At 44.9% G+C, this 18,518-nt stretch overlaps 2 protein-coding genes across 2 annotated transcripts; both read right to left on the bottom strand.

Moving 5' to 3' along the window:
* Positions 1-2,551: 2,551 nt before the first annotated feature.
* Positions 2,552-3,724, bottom strand: LOC113021628 (odorant receptor 131-2-like). The gene is made up of 2 exons (XM_026166327.1): positions 3,584-3,724; positions 2,552-3,334 (listed from the first exon to the last, which is right to left on the bottom strand). The coding sequence occupies exons 1-2, from the start codon at positions 3,713-3,715 to the stop codon at positions 2,552-2,554; spliced, it is 915 nt and encodes a 304-aa protein (XP_026022112.1). The 5' UTR covers positions 3,716-3,724.
* A 5,233-nt stretch (positions 3,725-8,957) lies between these two features.
* On the bottom strand, positions 8,958-15,613 carry LOC113021761 (odorant receptor 131-2-like). The gene is made up of 3 exons (XM_026166475.1): positions 15,458-15,613; positions 15,251-15,325; positions 8,958-9,680 (listed from the first exon to the last, which is right to left on the bottom strand). The coding sequence occupies exons 1-3, from the start codon at positions 15,611-15,613 to the stop codon at positions 8,958-8,960; spliced, it is 954 nt and encodes a 317-aa protein (XP_026022260.1).
* Between the last annotated feature and the right edge of the window lie 2,905 nt (positions 15,614-18,518).

Here is an 18,518-nt window from a genome sequence, read left to right as displayed (position 1 = left end):
AAGACAAAATGACATGGATGGCCTCTCATTTTTTACTTCTAATTTCAGATGAAACTGGGGTTATTGTACTCAGGCCTAAAAATCTTGGAAATATGGTGTCTAACCAGATATCTACTCTGGATGGCATTACCTTGGTCTCCAGAGATACTGTGAGGAACTTTGGAGTCATTTTTGACCACGAAATGTCCTTCAATGCACATATTAAACAATGTGTACCGTCCCTTCCTGAGCCTGGTTCTGCTGGAGGTTTCTTCCTGTTGCTAGCTCATAGGGGGTCATATGATTTGTGGGGTTTGCTCTGTTGTCTTTTTATTATTGTAGAGTGTTTACATTAGAATTCAAAGCACCTTGAGGCAAAATTGAATTGAATTAAATGTACGCAAAAGGGGGCAAACTATTTTTCACACCACTGCAATTATCAGTTAACATAAGGGTCATTCCATTTCAAATCATCAAATTTTCAGAACAATTTCTGCACAATCATTTCTGATGGGTTTAAAAAAATTACATTCAACATTTTGGACATATGTAATATTTGCTATGAAACTATAGCTTCATACTTAAAATATTTTTAAAGATATATGTTCTTGAAAATAATTTTTGGTCAACACACTTGCAGCATGTTATGTTTTTCACTTTGGAATCTGAGATCATGTTTGAACAGTATTATATCAAAATCTATTAAAGACTATAGTGATGGGATTTCCAGCTCTTTTTAGAGAACCGGCTCTTTCGGCTCGGCTCACTAAAAAGAGCCAGCTCATATATATGTATATATATATATATACATATGTATGTATACCACTCATATATATTCAAATGATTTAAAAAAAAATGTTCATTTACCTGTTACTACCACACACCAAATCCGGTCGTTGGTACTTGCTGGCTTGGGTAGCCACTAGGTAACAAAAGCTCAACACTTCGCCTGCATCCTGGAGCACTTCTGTTGTGCTTTGTACGTGTTTTGGAGTTTTTACATGTTTTGGAGTTTTTACATGTTTTGGAGTTTTTACATGTTTTGGAGTTTTTACATGTTTTGGAGTTTGTACGTGCTTTGTCTCTAGGGGCCACCGTAAATCTACTTTTTATTTATTCTCTCCACATAAAATGTAATAAATAAATCATATATTACAAAAACCAACTATTCGCAGTTCAACTTTTAGCTATTTAAATTTTCAGCTTTTTCCTTTTAAACAAATTTTAAGTAAAACAACACAAAACACTGCAAACCACAACACAATTACATATAAATGAAAATATGAAAACAAAAAGAAGATGCACATTCTCTGTCATATGGGCCTGCATGAATAAACTTTGTGAATCCTTTAACATCCACAACTGTATTTACTATACCTTTCTAATGTGACATTGTTGTCCCTGGCTCTCTCTCTCTTCCTCCCGCTCTGTTCCTGTGCTACTGCGAGTGTAAATTCCACCCCTCCCCCCTCTTCCCAGCACAAAGCACAAGGCTCATGTGCTGAGTGAAGCGGAAAAAAAGAGTGAGAGAGAGAGAGAGAGGGTGAGAGAAAGAAAAAAAAACCCCCGGCTGGCGATAAGGAGCCGGCTCGTGTCGTTCACTTCAAAGATCCGGCTCTAAGAGCCACTTCGTTCGCGACCGACACAGCATCCATAATTTAAGACAAATGTATTATTATTACCATATTATTCCATTTGAGCACACATAAATAAAAAAACACAAAATATTCTTAAATACAGTGGAACCCCGACTTACGAATACCCCATGTCACGAAAAATTCAAGTATGATACCAAATAACACAAGTAACAAAACTGAAAAGCTGGATCAGATCACTGACAATGAGCCAGTCCATTCAGATCAGTTCAGTGGTGTTCTGCATTCACTTCATCACTGCAAGTTCAAGCACTAATGTAGCTTACAGGAAGCCAAAAGCAATAATTACTAATTAACAGTACTATATAAAGTATCCTGCTCTGCAATTTCAAAATTTCCCTCCACATAAACCACCACATAAAATCCATTAGTGAGCCAATGGTAGCAAAATGTTTGCAGGAAAAAGGCTCATTTGATTATTTTCCCATCATGCACATAATTGGAGAACCTGTTTTACATAAGTAACAACAAAACTGTTATACCATTTTTCAATTTAGCACAGTAATGCTTTATGGAAAAACGGACTGTCAATGAAGTAGCATCTTACTTTGGAACATATTACACTAAACACTGAGCACCTAAAATGAATCCAATAACACCAAATTCTGAAAACTCATGAAAATATGTTTTTATTTGCTGTAGGTTAGGTTACTGCAGTTTTCTCCTTTGTGATACAAACAGGAAGTTACAGTATTTCTGCCTACAGCTTCAAAATGCAGAGACTAACAGAACACTGTTTCACTGTGAATGAGAGTTTAGAAAGATCAAAAAAATTGTAAGTCAGGATGATATGAGAAACATAAAGTGAATTTCACTACTCCCATTACTTATACTTAGCCCGTATCTAAAAGAAAATGGTAATAAAATTAAGAGAAATTGATAAATGTGTAACGTCAACAATGTCTGTCTTGTCTGGGTTACCTGTGTACAAAAGCATTAGCATTTTTTGTATGAAACAAGTATTTTTTCAGGTACTTTCTGAACATCTTATCTCGTATCCCATAAACAACTGGACTGATGATTCGAGGCAGAACATGTATTAGTATTGAGACTGTGTAGCGGATAGTCAGTACTCCTTTTGGAAACAAGGATGTCAAACCATTGAGCAGCAAATCATACACGTAGTTGAGCATGCACAGCAGCAGCTGGAAGCCGTGCAGCAGTACAGTGTTTCTTGCTTTCCTGGCGTTTGCAGCAGCTGCCTGTGCAGCGAAAAGAATTCTGAAATATGTGTAGACAAGGATGAGCCAAACAATAACCAGAAATACAATGTTGGATATATCTCTCTTCTTTTCTAGCTCAGGAGGTCTGAAAGTTGTTTTCCAAAGGCAGAAGACTCTTGAATGAAAGAAATCTCTGGATTCTGTGGCCAAGATGGTGAATAAATCTGGCAGAATTGTAAGTGAACTTAGCACCCATATCACTGTGATCACAACGGTTACATTTTTGACTGTACAGATCTGTGAGTGCTGGAGAGGGAAGCATATGGCAACATAACACTCTACTGCCATCACAGCGAGGGTCATTGGAGTGTTAAGGCTGGAAATGATGGCAATCACTAGCAAAATAATACAGAAGGGCACATGAAGAGTGAAAATGGCGTAACTGAGAACTTGAAGGAGGGTGAACATGATGAGCAGGAGGATATCATTGATTACCAGATGAATGTACAGGATGTAACGAGGATTTGTGTTGAAAACCTGAAGAGAAGGACAGGATTTAGAACATGAAAGGTGAATTATTCCACTAAACATTGAACGGTGGATAAAAAACAACTGCTTCAGTGACCAAACTTGGACGTCCAAAAATATCACTTAAAAGACGTCACTCCAACGTCTCTTTGCACGATGGAATGTTCACCGTGCAGAACATATCACATTCTGTCGTCTAGTATGTAGTTCTAAATGGATGTAATAAATAGATGCAAAATTTATGAGCAGGATACAGACCTCATGTTTTTTGAATGTGTGCAGCAAGGTGCCGTTGACATAGATGATGGCGATACTGAGGACCACAGTTATCACATTCTTGACAATAGCTATGTTTAACGGGTCCCGATACATAACTGTTGTCAAATTCATGGCAGCATTTGAAAGGTTCTTGAGTTGGCCAAAAAACCTGTAGACATCATTGATTGTTATGGCAGGTTGTAACACAGAAGGTGTTAACTTTAAAAACACGGCAAAGTGTTGATATCTATGAGCATTCCTTATCTGATTAATAATAATCTTAGAAATCTTAAATATTCTGCAACACTATTACATCAACCATAAAACACCATATCCAAGAATCAAAAATAATTCATTTTGCTTAAGCAAATAATTTACATTTCAGAAAATGCATTTTCTGCAATGTAATCCACCATAAATTATTTATTCTCATCAATTTTATAAAGTTCAAAAACCTTTCTGCTCCAGTTTACAACAAACTATGCTTTTCTGCACTAAACTCTGCTTTAGTTAAGTGTGAACTGCAATAAGACATTTTCATTAAAGAAAAAACTCCACATGTTTGTCCTATAACATTAACTTAGTCACAACGAGCTGGATAATAGTAGCATTCTCATTCAAAGCAGTAACTTAAATCATAGTTGATAATTGCGCCTGGTTGTGTTACAATCAGAGTTATTATATAGCTGATCACATAAAATAAAGTATACTACACTAAATGATTCAATACAATACAAATCTCAAAGAATATATAAATTGTTTTTATAAACAACCCCACCCACCAAAGAATAGGTGCTCACCTGGTTATGGTTGACTTCTGTCTTGTAGCACTTGCCAGTGATTTGATAATTTATAATAGTGGTTATATGCAAATGACGTCAGGTGTGTCTATACTGTATGTGTGAGAGAGGGAGACAGTGCCTAAATGTTTGTGAGTAGTAGGAGTGCTCGTACCCATTAGTGCATGCACGTGTGTATTAGGCACTTTTGCTAGCTCACAGAGAAGAGACAAGAATCACTGCAAATGTGTCAATATCATGCTTTGTCTTATGGTCCATCTCCTTAGGTTGACATGACACCAACACATGCTCTAGTGTCTTTGTTTAAAGTTTGAAAAGTCAGAGGATATTGTCAGCATTTAGGCTACAACATCCACTAACCCCAGCTCTCCAGAAACATCTGAAACATCTCTCTGTATTATATGTGTATCAGGGCCCTAGGCCATGTGCATGCATTAAAGGACTCCATTCAAAAGGCCTGCTCATTAAGGGCCTTAATACCCATTATTTTTTGTCTTTTACATCAGTATGACAAAATATAGATAGATTTTCTTTAGAACATGCTGTTACGGTTCGGCGTTGGCAGTGTATTGTTTTAGGCGTTTTGTTTTGGCGTGACTGTTATGTGTTTCCTGTTTTACTTTGAAAGTCTGTGTTATCTTAGTGTGTTCAGTTTACGTTTCCCTGTCTCGTCAGTTCAGCGTTGCCCCAGCTGTGTTTCCCTCTTGTTGTCCATTTCCTGATTGCTCCTTCTAGGTATTTAAACCCTGTGTTTCAGTGTGTCAGGGTCGCGATCTTCCCCCCGTTGTAAATAGTTTGGTGTTTTGCTGTAAATAAATGTCCTATTTTTCTTTAATGTAAATAGTTGTCGATACTTTCATTTTGGGATTTTTTTTTTGTGGTGAACCGTAGTAGTTTTTATTTTTTTCCCCTTATTTTTATTTTCCTGCGTTGCACGCCGGTTGCCTAGGCCGGGGTGTAACATATGGGGGCTCGTCCGGGATTGCCTTCGCTGGGGGGTCCGGGGACCGCCCCAGCCTTTGTCGTCTGCTGGAGGGTCCGTGGGACCGCTCCAGCCTTCATCCGCCTTCGCTGGAGGGTCCGAGGGACCGCTCCAGCCTTCGTCGTCTGCTGGAGGGTCGGTGGGGCCGCTCCAGCCTCCATCAGCTTCGTCTGCCTTCATCCGCCTTCGCTGGGGGGAGGGTCCGTGGGACCGCCCCAGCCTTTGTCGTCGCTGGAGGGTCCGTGGTGGCTTTTTGATGGGCGGAGCCATGCAATCATGCATGGACTGATTTGAGTGTTCACAACTCAGAAGTCCAAGCACATCTTTGCAGGAGGTCTCCTCTCTACAGGAGCTCACTCCAATATCTTTAGGGGAGAGATATTGGAGAGGTGGAGAATGACTCAAATTGGGTGTCTATTGTCTTGTGCAGTCTGGGAGAAGATTGGACGATGAGGTGGGTGCAGTTTTCTCTGCGGTGGGGTCAGGTGGGCTGCCCCGGACTCTGTGGGGCGGGGTGGTGCTGCTGCTGTGGGCCCCGGTCTGGATGGGCCTAGGCCACATTGCCCTGGTGGGTTCCAGAGTGTTGGGATACCTCCTGGGGTCAGCGGGGGAGCTGGCCCCAGGAGCTGGCCCCTTTCTTCCCTCCCCATCCTCAGCTGCCTCCTTCTTCCCGCTCCACCACACCCACACACACACCTGCACCCCAAGCAGGTGTGTCACCAGGGTGCAGGGGAGGCACTCCCCCTCTGTCCCCTTCTGGCTGCCTGTGCCTAAATTTTATTCTGCAACCTAGACATCCACATTACTCACACTCTCATAACACATACATGTAGGGACGTGGGGGTGGGCACGTTATACAGCGTCCAGAGGATGGTCTGTGTATTCAAACCCACCTCTGACGCTGGTGCCCTATCCTCAATTTTAAATGCATATAGACACTGAGGGTTATCGGTAGGAGCCGTGCTGCTCTCTGGCAGGAAGAAAAATGCTTCCTGCCAGAGCAAAATGAGTATGTTTGGGGAGTGTGAATGTGTGTACAGTGTCTATTTGTGTCTGTCTACACATCGGGTGAGTGTCAAGTATTTGTTTGTGTATATGGGGGTGGGAATGCATGTTTGTGTCTGCGTGCGCCTGTTCATCTGTGTCTATATGTCAGCTTGGGTCTTAGACTCCACGCTGTTGTCAGCGTTTGACATGATATGTTGGCGCATGTGTTGTGTCTGTGTATATGAGTTTTAAAGCATGAGTGTGTGTGTGTAAACTACAGTGCTATTTAATTTAGAGACAGATACCATGAGCATGTGACTGCTGATCATCCAAACCTCCCCCCTCCAAACTCTGTGTCTTTAGCTCTCTTCCACTAGTACGTATTTGGCTTCACTCAAAGTGACTCAACTCATCTATTACAATCGTGTACCACTTAATATGAGTGGTGTTGTTATAGCAATGTGGCTGAAAGTCTGTGACATCATTTGTACGCAATACAAATGCCACAACAAAGGAGGATGTCGAGGTGATGGTATACCTGCTGCTCGGTGTATGGCATGTTGTTTTCTGTGCAGACATTTCCCTTAATGGCTGCACCAGTGGTTTTAAAAATAGCGGTTTGGATTTTTGAGAAGGAGACACCGTCATGACTCATTGAGTGCCACCACTAGCCGATTGGTGGCATACAGTCGGTTGACATCACATTTTTCTTGGAACCCTGACGGAGTAATTACCTGGTACCAGGAACTATCACCTAATGGAAAGCACTAAAAACGTAGTCAAGCCGAGCTAAAATAAGCAGGTACAAGTGGAAAAGGCCTATAAAGTGCAGATAAAATTGAGAGGCAGACAATAGCCCCAACCACAAATCTCTGGCTAACACACCTGCTCCTGCAGGCCCTATTTCTATAGTGATGTACTGAGAACCGTAATCACTATAGGGTAATTAAAAAGGAGGGGCAGGTCACCGCGCAGCAGCTGTTTGAGTGATGTGGGGGGAGGGTCAGGATGCAAAGGCTAGGAGCCAGCTGCAATTCATGGTTTGTTTTTATACCACTGTGTATTTAATCATTCTTTGTTAATTTTTGTCTCTTTTCCAGTGTTTTTTTGGTCCTGTCTCCTGCTCCTCCTGCCACCAGTAGATGTCAGCCATCTACTGGTCTTAGTAGATGGCTGCCCCTCCCTGAGTCTGCTGGAGGTTTTGTTTAAAGGGAGTTCTTCCTTCCCAGTGTCACCAGGTGGTTGCTAACAGGCTGCCATCTATTTGTTGGTGATTTTTCTCTGTTTTATTGTAGGGTTGCAATCTTGTAATAAAAAGCAGCTCGAGGTGTCGTTGCTTTGTCTGTTTTTATATAAACAAATATATTTAGCAGCATTTTGTCAATTCAAGAAAATGTTATTTACATAGTTGCAAAAGACAACCAAAATTGCATCAAGGCATTTTATGCTGTAAAGTAAAGAACCTACAATAATACATCAGTAAGCATGTATTTATGTTTTTTTACACACTGCTTCTGCATATTGGCATAATAAAAAAACAACAACTAACGACAATATGTCACGCTGTTTTCATGTCAGATTGCATTTGCTTATTTTAAAGACCTGCTAAAGGCCAGATTACTCTTTCCCCAAAAGGGAGGGAGTATGTAATCAAGTGCTACATCATATGAAAGGAAATGAAGAGAGATGTTCATCACACATTATATTTTTCCAATACAACGCCCTACAAATTCTCAATGTCTGTATAAGGTTTTGCAAAATCACACACTGCATGAATTTAAGTATTTAAAGCTTATAGAAACCAAAGATTTAAGCCAGTTATGCTCCAATCAAATGGGTAAAGATATAAAATACACCTTTTAGTATCTGCTTCAAGGTCAGAGATCAAACATCACACAGTCACACAATTAGGAAAACACTAGTTTCCACTGGATCATCTCCAAACTTTAAAGTAGTATATTAGGCATTGTGAGACAAAGGAACTTTCTTTCTTTGAGCTTTTAAAAAAAAAATTTAATACACCATTATGTGATTCATAATGACACTAAACTATACTACATTATAAACTACAATATAGATAATGCTGACATCAACACAAGAAGAACAAAAACAATGCAGATGAGATTTTGGGGGATTTCCATATTACCACTGCTGACATCAGCATTAGTTTTAGTATCGCCTGTTACTTACATATCATGTTTTGATACATAAAACCTTAGAATTGAAGGAGGATGCTCTTTTTTTTTTTTTTAAAGTGGACAAATATTTGCCAAAGAGTTAAAACAGTAAATTATCACTAGTAACAGTAACGTTTTTTTTTTCTTTCTTTTTTTTGTTGCTTTTTTAAAATTGTTTTTTTTTTTTACTTAATTCAGATTCTATACAACGCTACTAACAAGAGCAAGGGTAATGTGTGATTTTCAAGACTGATGGTGATACCTATGTCTGAGCATTTAAAAAGCCAACATATCAACTAATATTTGGGGGTTTTTCTGGAACACAATGTGCACCCAGTGCATGTCCAGAGGATGAAATCCAGTTAACCTGATGATTAATTAATGTTTTTTACCAATACACCTAGCTGCCCTCTGCTAGATCAAGAATGTTATAGTCTAAAATCGGTCTCGTTACCCATTTTCATGGTACACAACAGATACTTTTTCAAATACTGTTTAAATGTCTTGTCTCGTAACCCATACACAATAGGGCTAACAAACCTGGGGACAATGTAGATTATGATATAGGAAATAAAAACAACTATTAGATACTGTTTAGGGAACCAGCGCACCAGAGCCTGCATTAATGCAGTTGCTATATAGGTTAGCATAGACAACAGAAGCTGAAAGCCGTGGAGCAGGATTGTGTTTCTCGCCTTCTTCGACTCTCGCTTGGCTGATTTAGCTTTGTTAGCAGCAAAAAATATCCTGAAGTATGTGTACATGAAGGTGAGCAAAACACCAATTAGGAAAATTAAATATGAAACCTCTTTCTTTTTTACAATGATTGGATGCCGGAATAAGTTATCTCTCTCACATTGTATTGTGGAATAAAATAACTCCACTGGCTCTGTTGCCAGAATAATAACGATGTCGGACAAAGCTGAGACTGCACTCATGGCCCAGATCCAACCTATAGCCACGTATGTTCTTTTAGTGGTGCAGTACTCAGCGTGTTGCAGTGGTAAACAAATAGCAATGTAGCACTCTAGTGCCATGAGAGCTAAATTTATTGGAGTATTGAAGGTGGTGAAGATAGCCAAAGTGATAAGGAAGCAACAGAATGCAACATTAATTTGATAAAAGATATAAGTGAAAACAAATATGTCATGGTCCTGGGCCATGTGGGCCCAGTATTCTTAGTTTTCATGTATTTTTGTATTTTGTTCTTTATTTAGGCCATGCTTCCTGGGTTGATCTGTTACGTTGTTCCTTATGTGTTTTCCCTTCGTGACTCTTACCCCCTGTGTGCCCCTCTGTGTATTTATGAGCCCTCGTCTCTCTTTGTGCTTTATTCTATGTTTTCCCCAGCCCGTTATGTCTGCGTTCTCCCCGTGCTCTCTCTCCTCCTGTTTGAACCTCTGTGTACTTCCTGCTTTACTTTGCCCATCTCCCATCAGTGTTACGTTCACTCCTGCCGTGTCTTGTTATGATTATCAGTGTCACCTGTGTTCCCCGTGTGCATCCACTTCCCCTGATCTTCCCTCATGTGTATTTAGTCTCTGTGTTTCGTACAGTCTGTGTCGCGTCGTCTGTGTTCTCACCTCCATGTTTTCCCGGTCAGTCCTTGCAGTGATCATCATAGTCTGAGTTTTCTTAGTTTGTCGCAGTATTGGTTTTCCCAGTTTAGTTATAGTCTAGTCACGCCATCCCTGCTTTGTTTGTGCACTTTGTCTTCAGCCATAATAAAGGCTCGCTTTCTGTTAAGTCCACTCCCGTCTACTCACTTGTGTATGCACCTGGGTCCATCACACACACCACCGCACGGCCTGTCTGCAGATCGTGACAGTACGACGCGACCATGCCGGACCCAGCGTCACAAGACCAGGAGATCATTCGGACAGTGGAGTCGCTATGCGGCGGTTGACTGCAGTGTTCCGGGGAGGAGGAACGGGTTGAGCTAGCCCGCCAAGCCGGAGTATGCATGTCCGCATTCCCCTGGTTATGGGAGGCGCTGCATCCCCTCATCATAGACTTTCTCGCCTCCACTCTTCAACTCCGCCCGCGACAGCAGCTGCCCGGTAAGCGTGAGCCGTCGCCTGAGCCATGCTGTAGCTCTGTTTCCCCGCTGCCTCGTGAGCCTGAAGCGGTCAGAATCGGTACGGTGTGGCTCACCGCCGACGCACCCTCGGCTCACGCTCCATCGCCTTCCGCTTCCTCGCCATCGCCTGACTGCACTACGCGGCTCAAGGAGATGCCAGCTGCTATTGACTTTGGTGAGGAGGAGCGGCAGCAGGTATTACGGGCGTATCGCGAGGACGAGCTCCGCTGGAAGCCCTGGCTCATCCCCGAGGAGGAGTTCTCGCCAACTTCCCCACCTCGCACCTGCCGCCCGCCCTCGCCGCCCCGATCGGACTACTCGTCCCCTGCTGTCTTTCTAGCACGGATGTGGTTGGAGGACGAGGAGCCGGTCGCCAGGGACAGTCAGGTTTTGTCCACAGCCGCTTCAAGGGGAAAGCGGCGTTCTCGCTGCCGTCGCGCACTGCTACGTCCTGTCTCGCCCTCCACGAAGCATCCCGCGGACGCGGTGGGGGTCCTGGACGTCGATCACGTGGGGCAGCAGCACGCCGCAGACGCACAGCTAGTGGAAGAGTTCGGGAGGGAGCCGTGGCTCGCTCCTGATCGTGACGAGCGCTCTTTCCGGGGAACTCGACTGGCTCTTGGGGGTCCCCGGAGCTGCCAGGGACTTCCACCGCTCACCCCGCCCGCTTCCACGGATAGAAAGAAGCGGCACTCTCGCCGCCGGCGCTCTGAGCCTCAGCCCAAGGAGGTCCCTCTGTTATTGCCGTCTGGGGCTTTGACTTCCATCAGCCATCCAGTCGTGAGTACCACTGCCTCAGTTTCTGACATTGTATCTAGCCCCATAGCCAAAGACCTTAAGTCAAAGGAGAGTGTTTCAGGGGCTGCTGTGAATAAAGACTTCTTGTCTGACTGTGACCCGGCTGATTCGGCAGGTTACAGCATCCATGAACCAGTTAACAATCCTAACAGCAATAAAGATGACTGTGTCCTCAGCGTCATGACTTCTGAACCTAAATGTTGTGCTGATGCAAACAATAACTGTATTGTTCTTGAGTTGTTTAACCCTGGTACTATGAGCAACAGTTCAAATGTTGCCGTTAATGAAGATGTGTCTGTGCCCGCCGGCACTAACCTAGCACCTAGCTCTACACAGGTTTTTAGCGCAGTACAGGACAGATCGTCTGTAAAGTGCAACGCTGTAATAACCAACCCACCGTTGTTTACAGCCACCAACCATTGTACTTCTGTGTTATGTCTTCCTACCACGTCAGAGGGGTTTACTGAGTTAACTAGTGATGAGGACGTTAAGTCTCACACAGTGAACCTGCAGTCGGTGGATTTCTCTGAAATAATGTCGGATGCTGGGAGTAAAGGTTCAGACTCGAAGTTTTCTGTGTCATGTGACTTTCGAATTAATGTGTTGAAACCATCAGCGAGCAGCCCTAGTTGTGTGGGTGATCGAGAAGTAACTTCTGTTACCTCTGACAATTTAACAAATGCTACGCCACCTCATGCCAGGTTTGAAACGTTGTGTGAACAAGTTACCGGGTCTGAAGAGAGACTGCCTAGCTTTCCTCAGGGAGCGACTAGGGACTGTCTGTACTGCGCTGAGGTCTCTGGAGAGGAGGGGGCAGCAGCTGTCCAGTCCGCACCCGTCCTAGTTCTGTCCCAGACTCCTCCTATGACGGAGGTGAGTGACTGTGCTTTCTCATCTCATGAGCCTGTCATAGTGGAGTGTACTGGGTTACCCTTTTTGGGGCCCAGCTACGAAGAAACTGGTGCCAAAGACCGCTCCACCATTAACCATGATTTCATAGACATCCATGCTGTGGCCGACCCAACTCTGGTTAAGACCAAGGGCCAGTCAGAGTCGTGTTGTGATAATGAAAGGATTGTGTGTAACAGTTTTTATGAAGCGCACAATGAAATCACAAACCATATTCCTGACTCTGTAGGATCCAGGATCTTTTCTAGCGTTGCTCTCACAGTCGCACCACATGAAGCCCAGGTTCATGAGACGGCGAAAGGGGTCCACACGTCGGCAGTACAGGTTGCTTCTGAGCCGGCTAGGAATGGCGTGAGCTTTCTCTCCGCCTCAGACTGCCTTCTACCTCAGCCGTCTGTTCCCGCTGGAGGGTCCGAGGGGCCCGTTCAGCAACCTTCCTCGTCAGCTGGGGGTTCTGGAGAACCGCACCAGCCTCATGCCACGTCAGCTGGAGGGTCCGAGGGGCCCGTTCAGCAACCTTCCTCGTCAGCTGGGGGTTCTGGAGAACCGCACCAGCCTCATGCCACGTCAGCTGGAGGGTCCGAGGGGCCCGTTCAGCAACCTTCCTCGTCAGCTGGGGGTTCTGGAGAACCGCACCAGCCTCATGCCACGTCAGCTGGAGGGTCCGAGGGGCCCGTTCAGCAACCTTCCTCGTCAGCTGGGGGTTCTGGAGAACCGCACCAGCCTCATGCCACGTCAGCTGGAGGGTCCGAGGGGCCCGTTCAGCCGTCTGTCTCAGCTGGAGGGCCCGAGAAGCCCATCCAGCCACCTTCTGCTACGCCGGCTCCAGCCTGTGCTTCGCCTGCTGCGGCTTCATCAGAGTCTCCGTCAGCCGCAGCTCCAGAGCCTTCGCCAGCTGCAGCCTCAGAGCCTTTGCCAGCTGCAGCCTCAGAGCCTTCGCCAGCTGCAGCCTCAGAGCCTTCGCCAGCTGCAGCCTCAGAGCCTTCGCCAGCTGCAGCCTCAGAGCCTTCGCCAGCTGCAGCCTCAGAGCCTTCGCCAGCTGCAGCAGCCTCCGAGCCTTCGCCAGCTGCAGCAGCCTCCGAGCCTTCGCCAGCTGCAGCAGCCTCCGAGCCTTCGCCAGCTGCAGCAGCCTCCGAGCCTTCGCCAGCTGCAGCAGCCTCCGAGCCTTCGCCAGCTGCAGCAGCCTCCGAGCCTTCGCCAGCTGCAGCAGCCTCCGAGCCTTCGCCAGCTGCAGCAGCCTCCGAGCCCTCGTCAGCTGCAGCAGCCTCCGAGCCCTCGTCAGCTGCAGCAGCCTCCGAGCCCTCGTCAGCTGCAGCAGCCTCCGAGCCCTCGTCAGCTGCAGCAGCCTCCGAGCCCTCGTCAGCTGCAGCAGCCTCCGAGCCCTCGTCAGCTGCAGCAGCCTCCGAGCCCTCGTCAGCTGCAGCAGCCTCCGAGCCCTCGTCAGCTGCAGCAGCCTCAGAGTCTTCAGCCTCGTCTGCCGCGGCTTTGGCCTTTGCTTCGTCTGGTCCTGTGCCCACCGGGCCATGGCCGGCACGCCTGACACTGGAGAGCCGCCGCTGCCTTCCGCGCGGCCGGCCCCCTGAACTGCTCCGTCGTCTCCTCCGCCGCCGCCGCCGCTGCCTTCCGCGCGGCCGGCCCCCTGAACTGCTCCGCCGCTGCCTTCCGCGCGGCCGGCCCCCTGAACTGCTCCGCCGCTGCCTTCCGCGCGGCCGGCCCCCTGAACTGCTCCGCCGCTGCCTTCCGCGCGGCCGGCCCCCTGAACTGCTCCGCCGCTGCCTTCCGCGCGGCCGGCCCCCTGAACTGCTCCGCCGCCGCCGCTGCCTTCCGCGCGGCCGGCCCCCTGAACTGCTCCGCCGCCGCCGCTGCCTTCCGCGCGGCCGGCCCCCTGAACTGCTCCGCCTTCGCCGCCGCCGCTGCCTTCCGCGCGGCCGGCCTCCGGATCTGTTCTGTCACCGTGGCCACCTTTCCCGTGGCCGGCCTCCGGAACGGTTGGACTGGACTTTTGTGTTGTCGCCTCTCGGGTTGGCCTTCGGGCCTCTTTGGACATTCGCCTTCCTGTTCTGGACTCTTTTGTGTATTTGTGGACTCAGTTTTGTTCTCGTGCTCCTTGTTTTTGGTTCGTTTTGTTCCCTCCGTCCTGGTCCCCCGCCTCCCGCCCTGGGTGGGGTGTTTTCTGTTTCGCTTGTGTTTTGTTTCTCGGGTTTGGGCTGTCGGGAGCCAGCCCTTTAGGGGGGGGTGGTGTCATGGTCCTGGGCCATGTGGGCCCAGTATTCTTAGTTTTCATGTATTTTTGTATTTTGTTCTTTATTTAGGCCATGCTTCCTGGGTTGATCTGTTACGTTGTTCCTTATGTGTTTTCCCTTCGTGACTCTTACCCCCTGTGTGCCCCTCTGTGTATTTATGAGCCCTCGTCTCTCTTTGTGCTTTATTCTATGTTTTCCCCAGCCCGTTATGTCTGCGTTCTCCCCGTGCTCTCTCTCCTCCTGTTTGAACCTCTGTGTACTTCCTGCTTTACTTTGCCCATCTCCCATCAGTGTTACGTTCACTCCTGCCGTGTCTTGTTATGATTATCAGTGTCACCTGTGTTCCCCGTGTGCATCCACTTCCCCTGATCTTCCCTCATGTGTATTTAGTCTCTGTGTTTCGTACAGTCTGTGTCGCGTCGTCTGTGTTCTCACCTCCATGTTTTCCCGGTCAGTCCTTGCAGTGATCATCATAGTCTGAGTTTTCTTAGTTTGTCGCAGTATTGGTTTTCCCAGTTTAGTTATAGTCTAGTCACGCCATCCCTGCTTTGTTTGTGCACTTTGTCTTCAGCCATAATAAAGGCTCGCTTTCTGTTAAGTCCACTCCCGTCTACTCACTTGTGTATGCACCTGGGTCCATCACACACACCACCGCACGGCCTGTCTGCAGATCGTGACAAAATAGACTAATTGAAGAAGTGAGCTGGATCATGTCATTCACCACCAGGTGGATGAACAGGATGTAACGAGGATTCAAATAAAATATCTGAAAGACATGAAACACCTCATCTCACTTTTATTACTTTAATACATATATATTTCTTGTGTTAGCAATATTTAGGTATATTTTTCCAATAATGATAATTAAATAAAAACAACAATAAGAATAAATACTGACCTGGTGTTTTCTGAAGGTGTGTATCAGTGTACCGTTAATATAGTTGATGGTAAAGCCGAGAGCCAGAACGATTACATTTTTGGCCACGGCTGCACTTGGCGAATCGCGATAGTTCAGACTGCTCGACGCATTGAGGGCATAAGATGAGGAATTCATAGAGATGCTTTTTCGGGATCCTTACAAAAGAGTAAAAGTAAGTCACACACACTTTATTGCCTAAATTATTCATTCATCCATCCAAATAATTGAATTCAGATGATCCATGGCCACAGGTGTATAAAATCAAGCATCTAGGCATGCCGTCTGCTTCTACCAACATTTGTAAATCAATGGGTTGCTTTCAGGAGCTCAGTAAATTCCAGCTTGGTACCATGATAAGATGCCACCTGTGCAACAAACCCATTGGTGAAATTTCCTCAGTACTAAATATTCCACAATCAACTGTTAGTGGTGTTATAACAAAGTGGAAGTGACTGGGAATAACAGCAACTCAGCCACAAAGTCATGTAAAATTACAGAGAGGCATCCGGGGATGCTGAGGTGCTTAGTGAGCGATGCTGAGTGAACAAAGGTCACTAACCTTCTGCACAGTCGGCTACTACAGACCTCATGTGGCATTCAGATTAGCTCAAAAACAGTGTGTAGAGAGCTTCATGCAGTGGGTTTCCATGACTGAGCAACTGCATCCAAACCTTACACCTTCAAGTGCAATGCGAAGTGTTGGATGCAGTGATGTAAAAAACAACAATCATTTTACTTGAAGCAAAACAATGATCCTAAATACACAGCTAGGAAATGCTCAATTGTTTCAGAGAAAGAAAATAAAAGTTGTAGAGTGGCCCAGCCAGTCTCCAACTGAAACTCTGGAAAGAACTAAAGCTCAGAGTACATAGAAGGGGTCACACAACCTTCACACAAATAAGCTGCTTTGCTCAAGCTTTATGCATTAAAGAATCCTAAATACTGCACTATAATGAACTGATAGCAGCGACAAAGACAAAAAACTTTCCTACCTTAGACAGACCACTTCAGCCTCCACTTTGACCAGTTAGGAAACTGATGTGGAAATAATTTGTCTTTATATTAAGGAGTTTGATGCATGACTCCTGTTAAAGGTTAGAAATGATGTCACTGATACTGTTTCTCCTCATTGGTTAAACTTTGGCATCTTTTTTTTAAAAAACATTTCTGTTCTGTAAACTAATACCAACCCCTGTTATATCATTCTGGGTGTTATTACATTTAAAAAATATATCTAACATGAAAAAAACAACAAAACAAAAAGACATTTTCATTTATTGACAGTTAAAAACATTTCCTCTTTGTACTTTTTATCCTGGTGGGAGAAATGTGTGATATGGGAAGGTGTCAATTTGGCTTCAGTTTCAGAGCCCTTAAAGCCTTCATAAGCACTCACTCAGTCCCTGAACTCTTTAAAAGACATTACAAAAGATCTGAATTATTTACATAGAACAAATACTTAAATAGAATGTATTATAAAGCATCAATGGAAAATTCTCAAAATGGGGCAAAAGAAAAAGAAACAAAAAAAAAATCAAGAGCAAATTAGCCTAACCTTAACACCAACAGACATAACCACACAGCAAAGTACCAAATGCCTCCTTTGACTTACACTATGTTGCCAAATGTATTCCCTTGTCTGCACTTGTCACATGCATATGAGCTTGAGTGACATCCCATTCCTAATCCACAGAGTTTAACATGATGTCAGCCCACCCTTTGCAGCAAAACATCCTCAACACTACTGGGAAGGCTTTCCACAGGTTTAGGAGTGTTTATGGGAATTTTAGATCTTTCTTCCAGAAGTGCATTTGTGAGGTCAGACACAGATGTTGGATGAGAAGAATTGGAGCGGTGACTGCTCTAATTCATCCCAAAGGTGTTCTTTAGGTTGAGGTCAAGACTCGGTCAGGTCAGGGCCAAACTCCCTCTTATATGTCCTCATGGAGCTTGCTTTGTACACTGGTCTGCAGTCATGTTGGAACAAAAAGATGTATTCAAACTGTTCCACCTTCAAACTTTTAAATCTTCAAACTGTTCCCACAAAGCTGGGAGCAGGAAATTGTCCAAACGTCTTGGTATGCTGAACCATGAAAGGTTCCTTTCACTGGAACTAAGGGCCCCTTTCAAGAATGTGTTAACACGCCATTATGATTAGTGTGATTAAAATCTTTAACGCATTTAACCCAGTCATTCATTTAATCCAGTCATTCATTTAATCCAGTCATGAAATTTTCTCGCTATGAAATACTTCATAATCGACTATTAGTAGTGTTAAAAGTGGAAGTCATGTGAAACAACAGCAAATAAGTCATGAAGTGGTAGGCCGTAGTACAGAGGTCACCAACTTTCTGCAGTCAATCGCTACAGACTTCCAAACTTCGTGTAGTCTTCAGATTAGCTCAAGAACAAGTTTCCTAGCAGCTACATTAGTGCCTTACATCGCTAAGCTCAGTGATGTAAGGAAGTGTCAGATGTAGTGGTGTAAAATATCACAGCGCAGAGTGGACAAGCTTTGAACATACTGCCCGAAATGTAAGAAGTTATGACCTGCAGTCTATCTGGGTCAGATATAAACCAAGTTTAGGTGGAGTTTATTTTCGCTGTGCTGACTTTTTACAGTCAGTTACAATAACTCGTACTGCGTACTAGCTAGCATGACGGAGTTTCTATACAGCTGGGTGGGTGCTATGATGTCACTGATAGTGAACTTTATTTTATTCATAAGGTTAGTTAGTAGAGTTGCCAAACGTCCGGTAAAAAATGGAATTGTTCCGTATTCAGAGAAAATGTTACGCGTTTCAAATTCATTCATTCATTCATTCATTCATTCATTCATTTATTTGTTCATTTCAGGCACAACAAAAATACATATATTGAACATAAAGTGCACAAAACAAAAAACAAAAATTACCTGACAAGGAGTGGGACGAAGAAAACTTATTAAATCCCACCCCTATACTCACTCATCAACAAAAAACAATAAGCTTCCCGCAGCTACGCTCATCGTTGCAACCAAATAAACCATCAACAGCCCCGG

Source organism: Astatotilapia calliptera, chromosome 5 (genome assembly GCF_900246225.1).
Source record: "Astatotilapia calliptera chromosome 5, fAstCal1.2, whole genome shotgun sequence".
In the NCBI taxonomy this organism is placed as follows: domain Eukaryota; kingdom Metazoa; phylum Chordata; class Actinopteri; order Cichliformes; family Cichlidae; genus Astatotilapia; species Astatotilapia calliptera.
Note: the sequence above shows the minus strand (reverse complement) of the source record. Positions and strands in the feature narration are given on the sequence as shown.

Bases quoted from the DNA above. Each gene is read 5' to 3' on its own strand.
- LOC113021628 (XM_026166327.1), bottom strand. From the start codon at position 3,715: ATGAATTTGACAACAGTTATGTATCGGGACCCGTTAAACATAGCTATT. The intron at 3,335-3,583 runs GTCTGTATCCTG...CCTTCTCTTCAG, and splicing joins ACACATTCAAAAAACATGAG to GTTTTCAACACAAATCCTCG.
- LOC113021761 (XM_026166475.1), bottom strand. From the start codon at position 15,613: ATGAATTCCTCATCTTATGCCCTCAATGCGTCGAGCAGTCTGAACTAT. The intron at 15,326-15,457 runs GTCAGTATTTAT...CATGTCTTTCAG, and splicing joins ACACCTTCAGAAAACACCAG to ATATTTTATTTGAATCCTCG. The intron at 9,681-15,250 runs ATTAGTCTATTT...ATGGCCCAGGAC, and splicing joins TGATCCAGCTCACTTCTTCA to CATGACATATTTGTTTTCAC.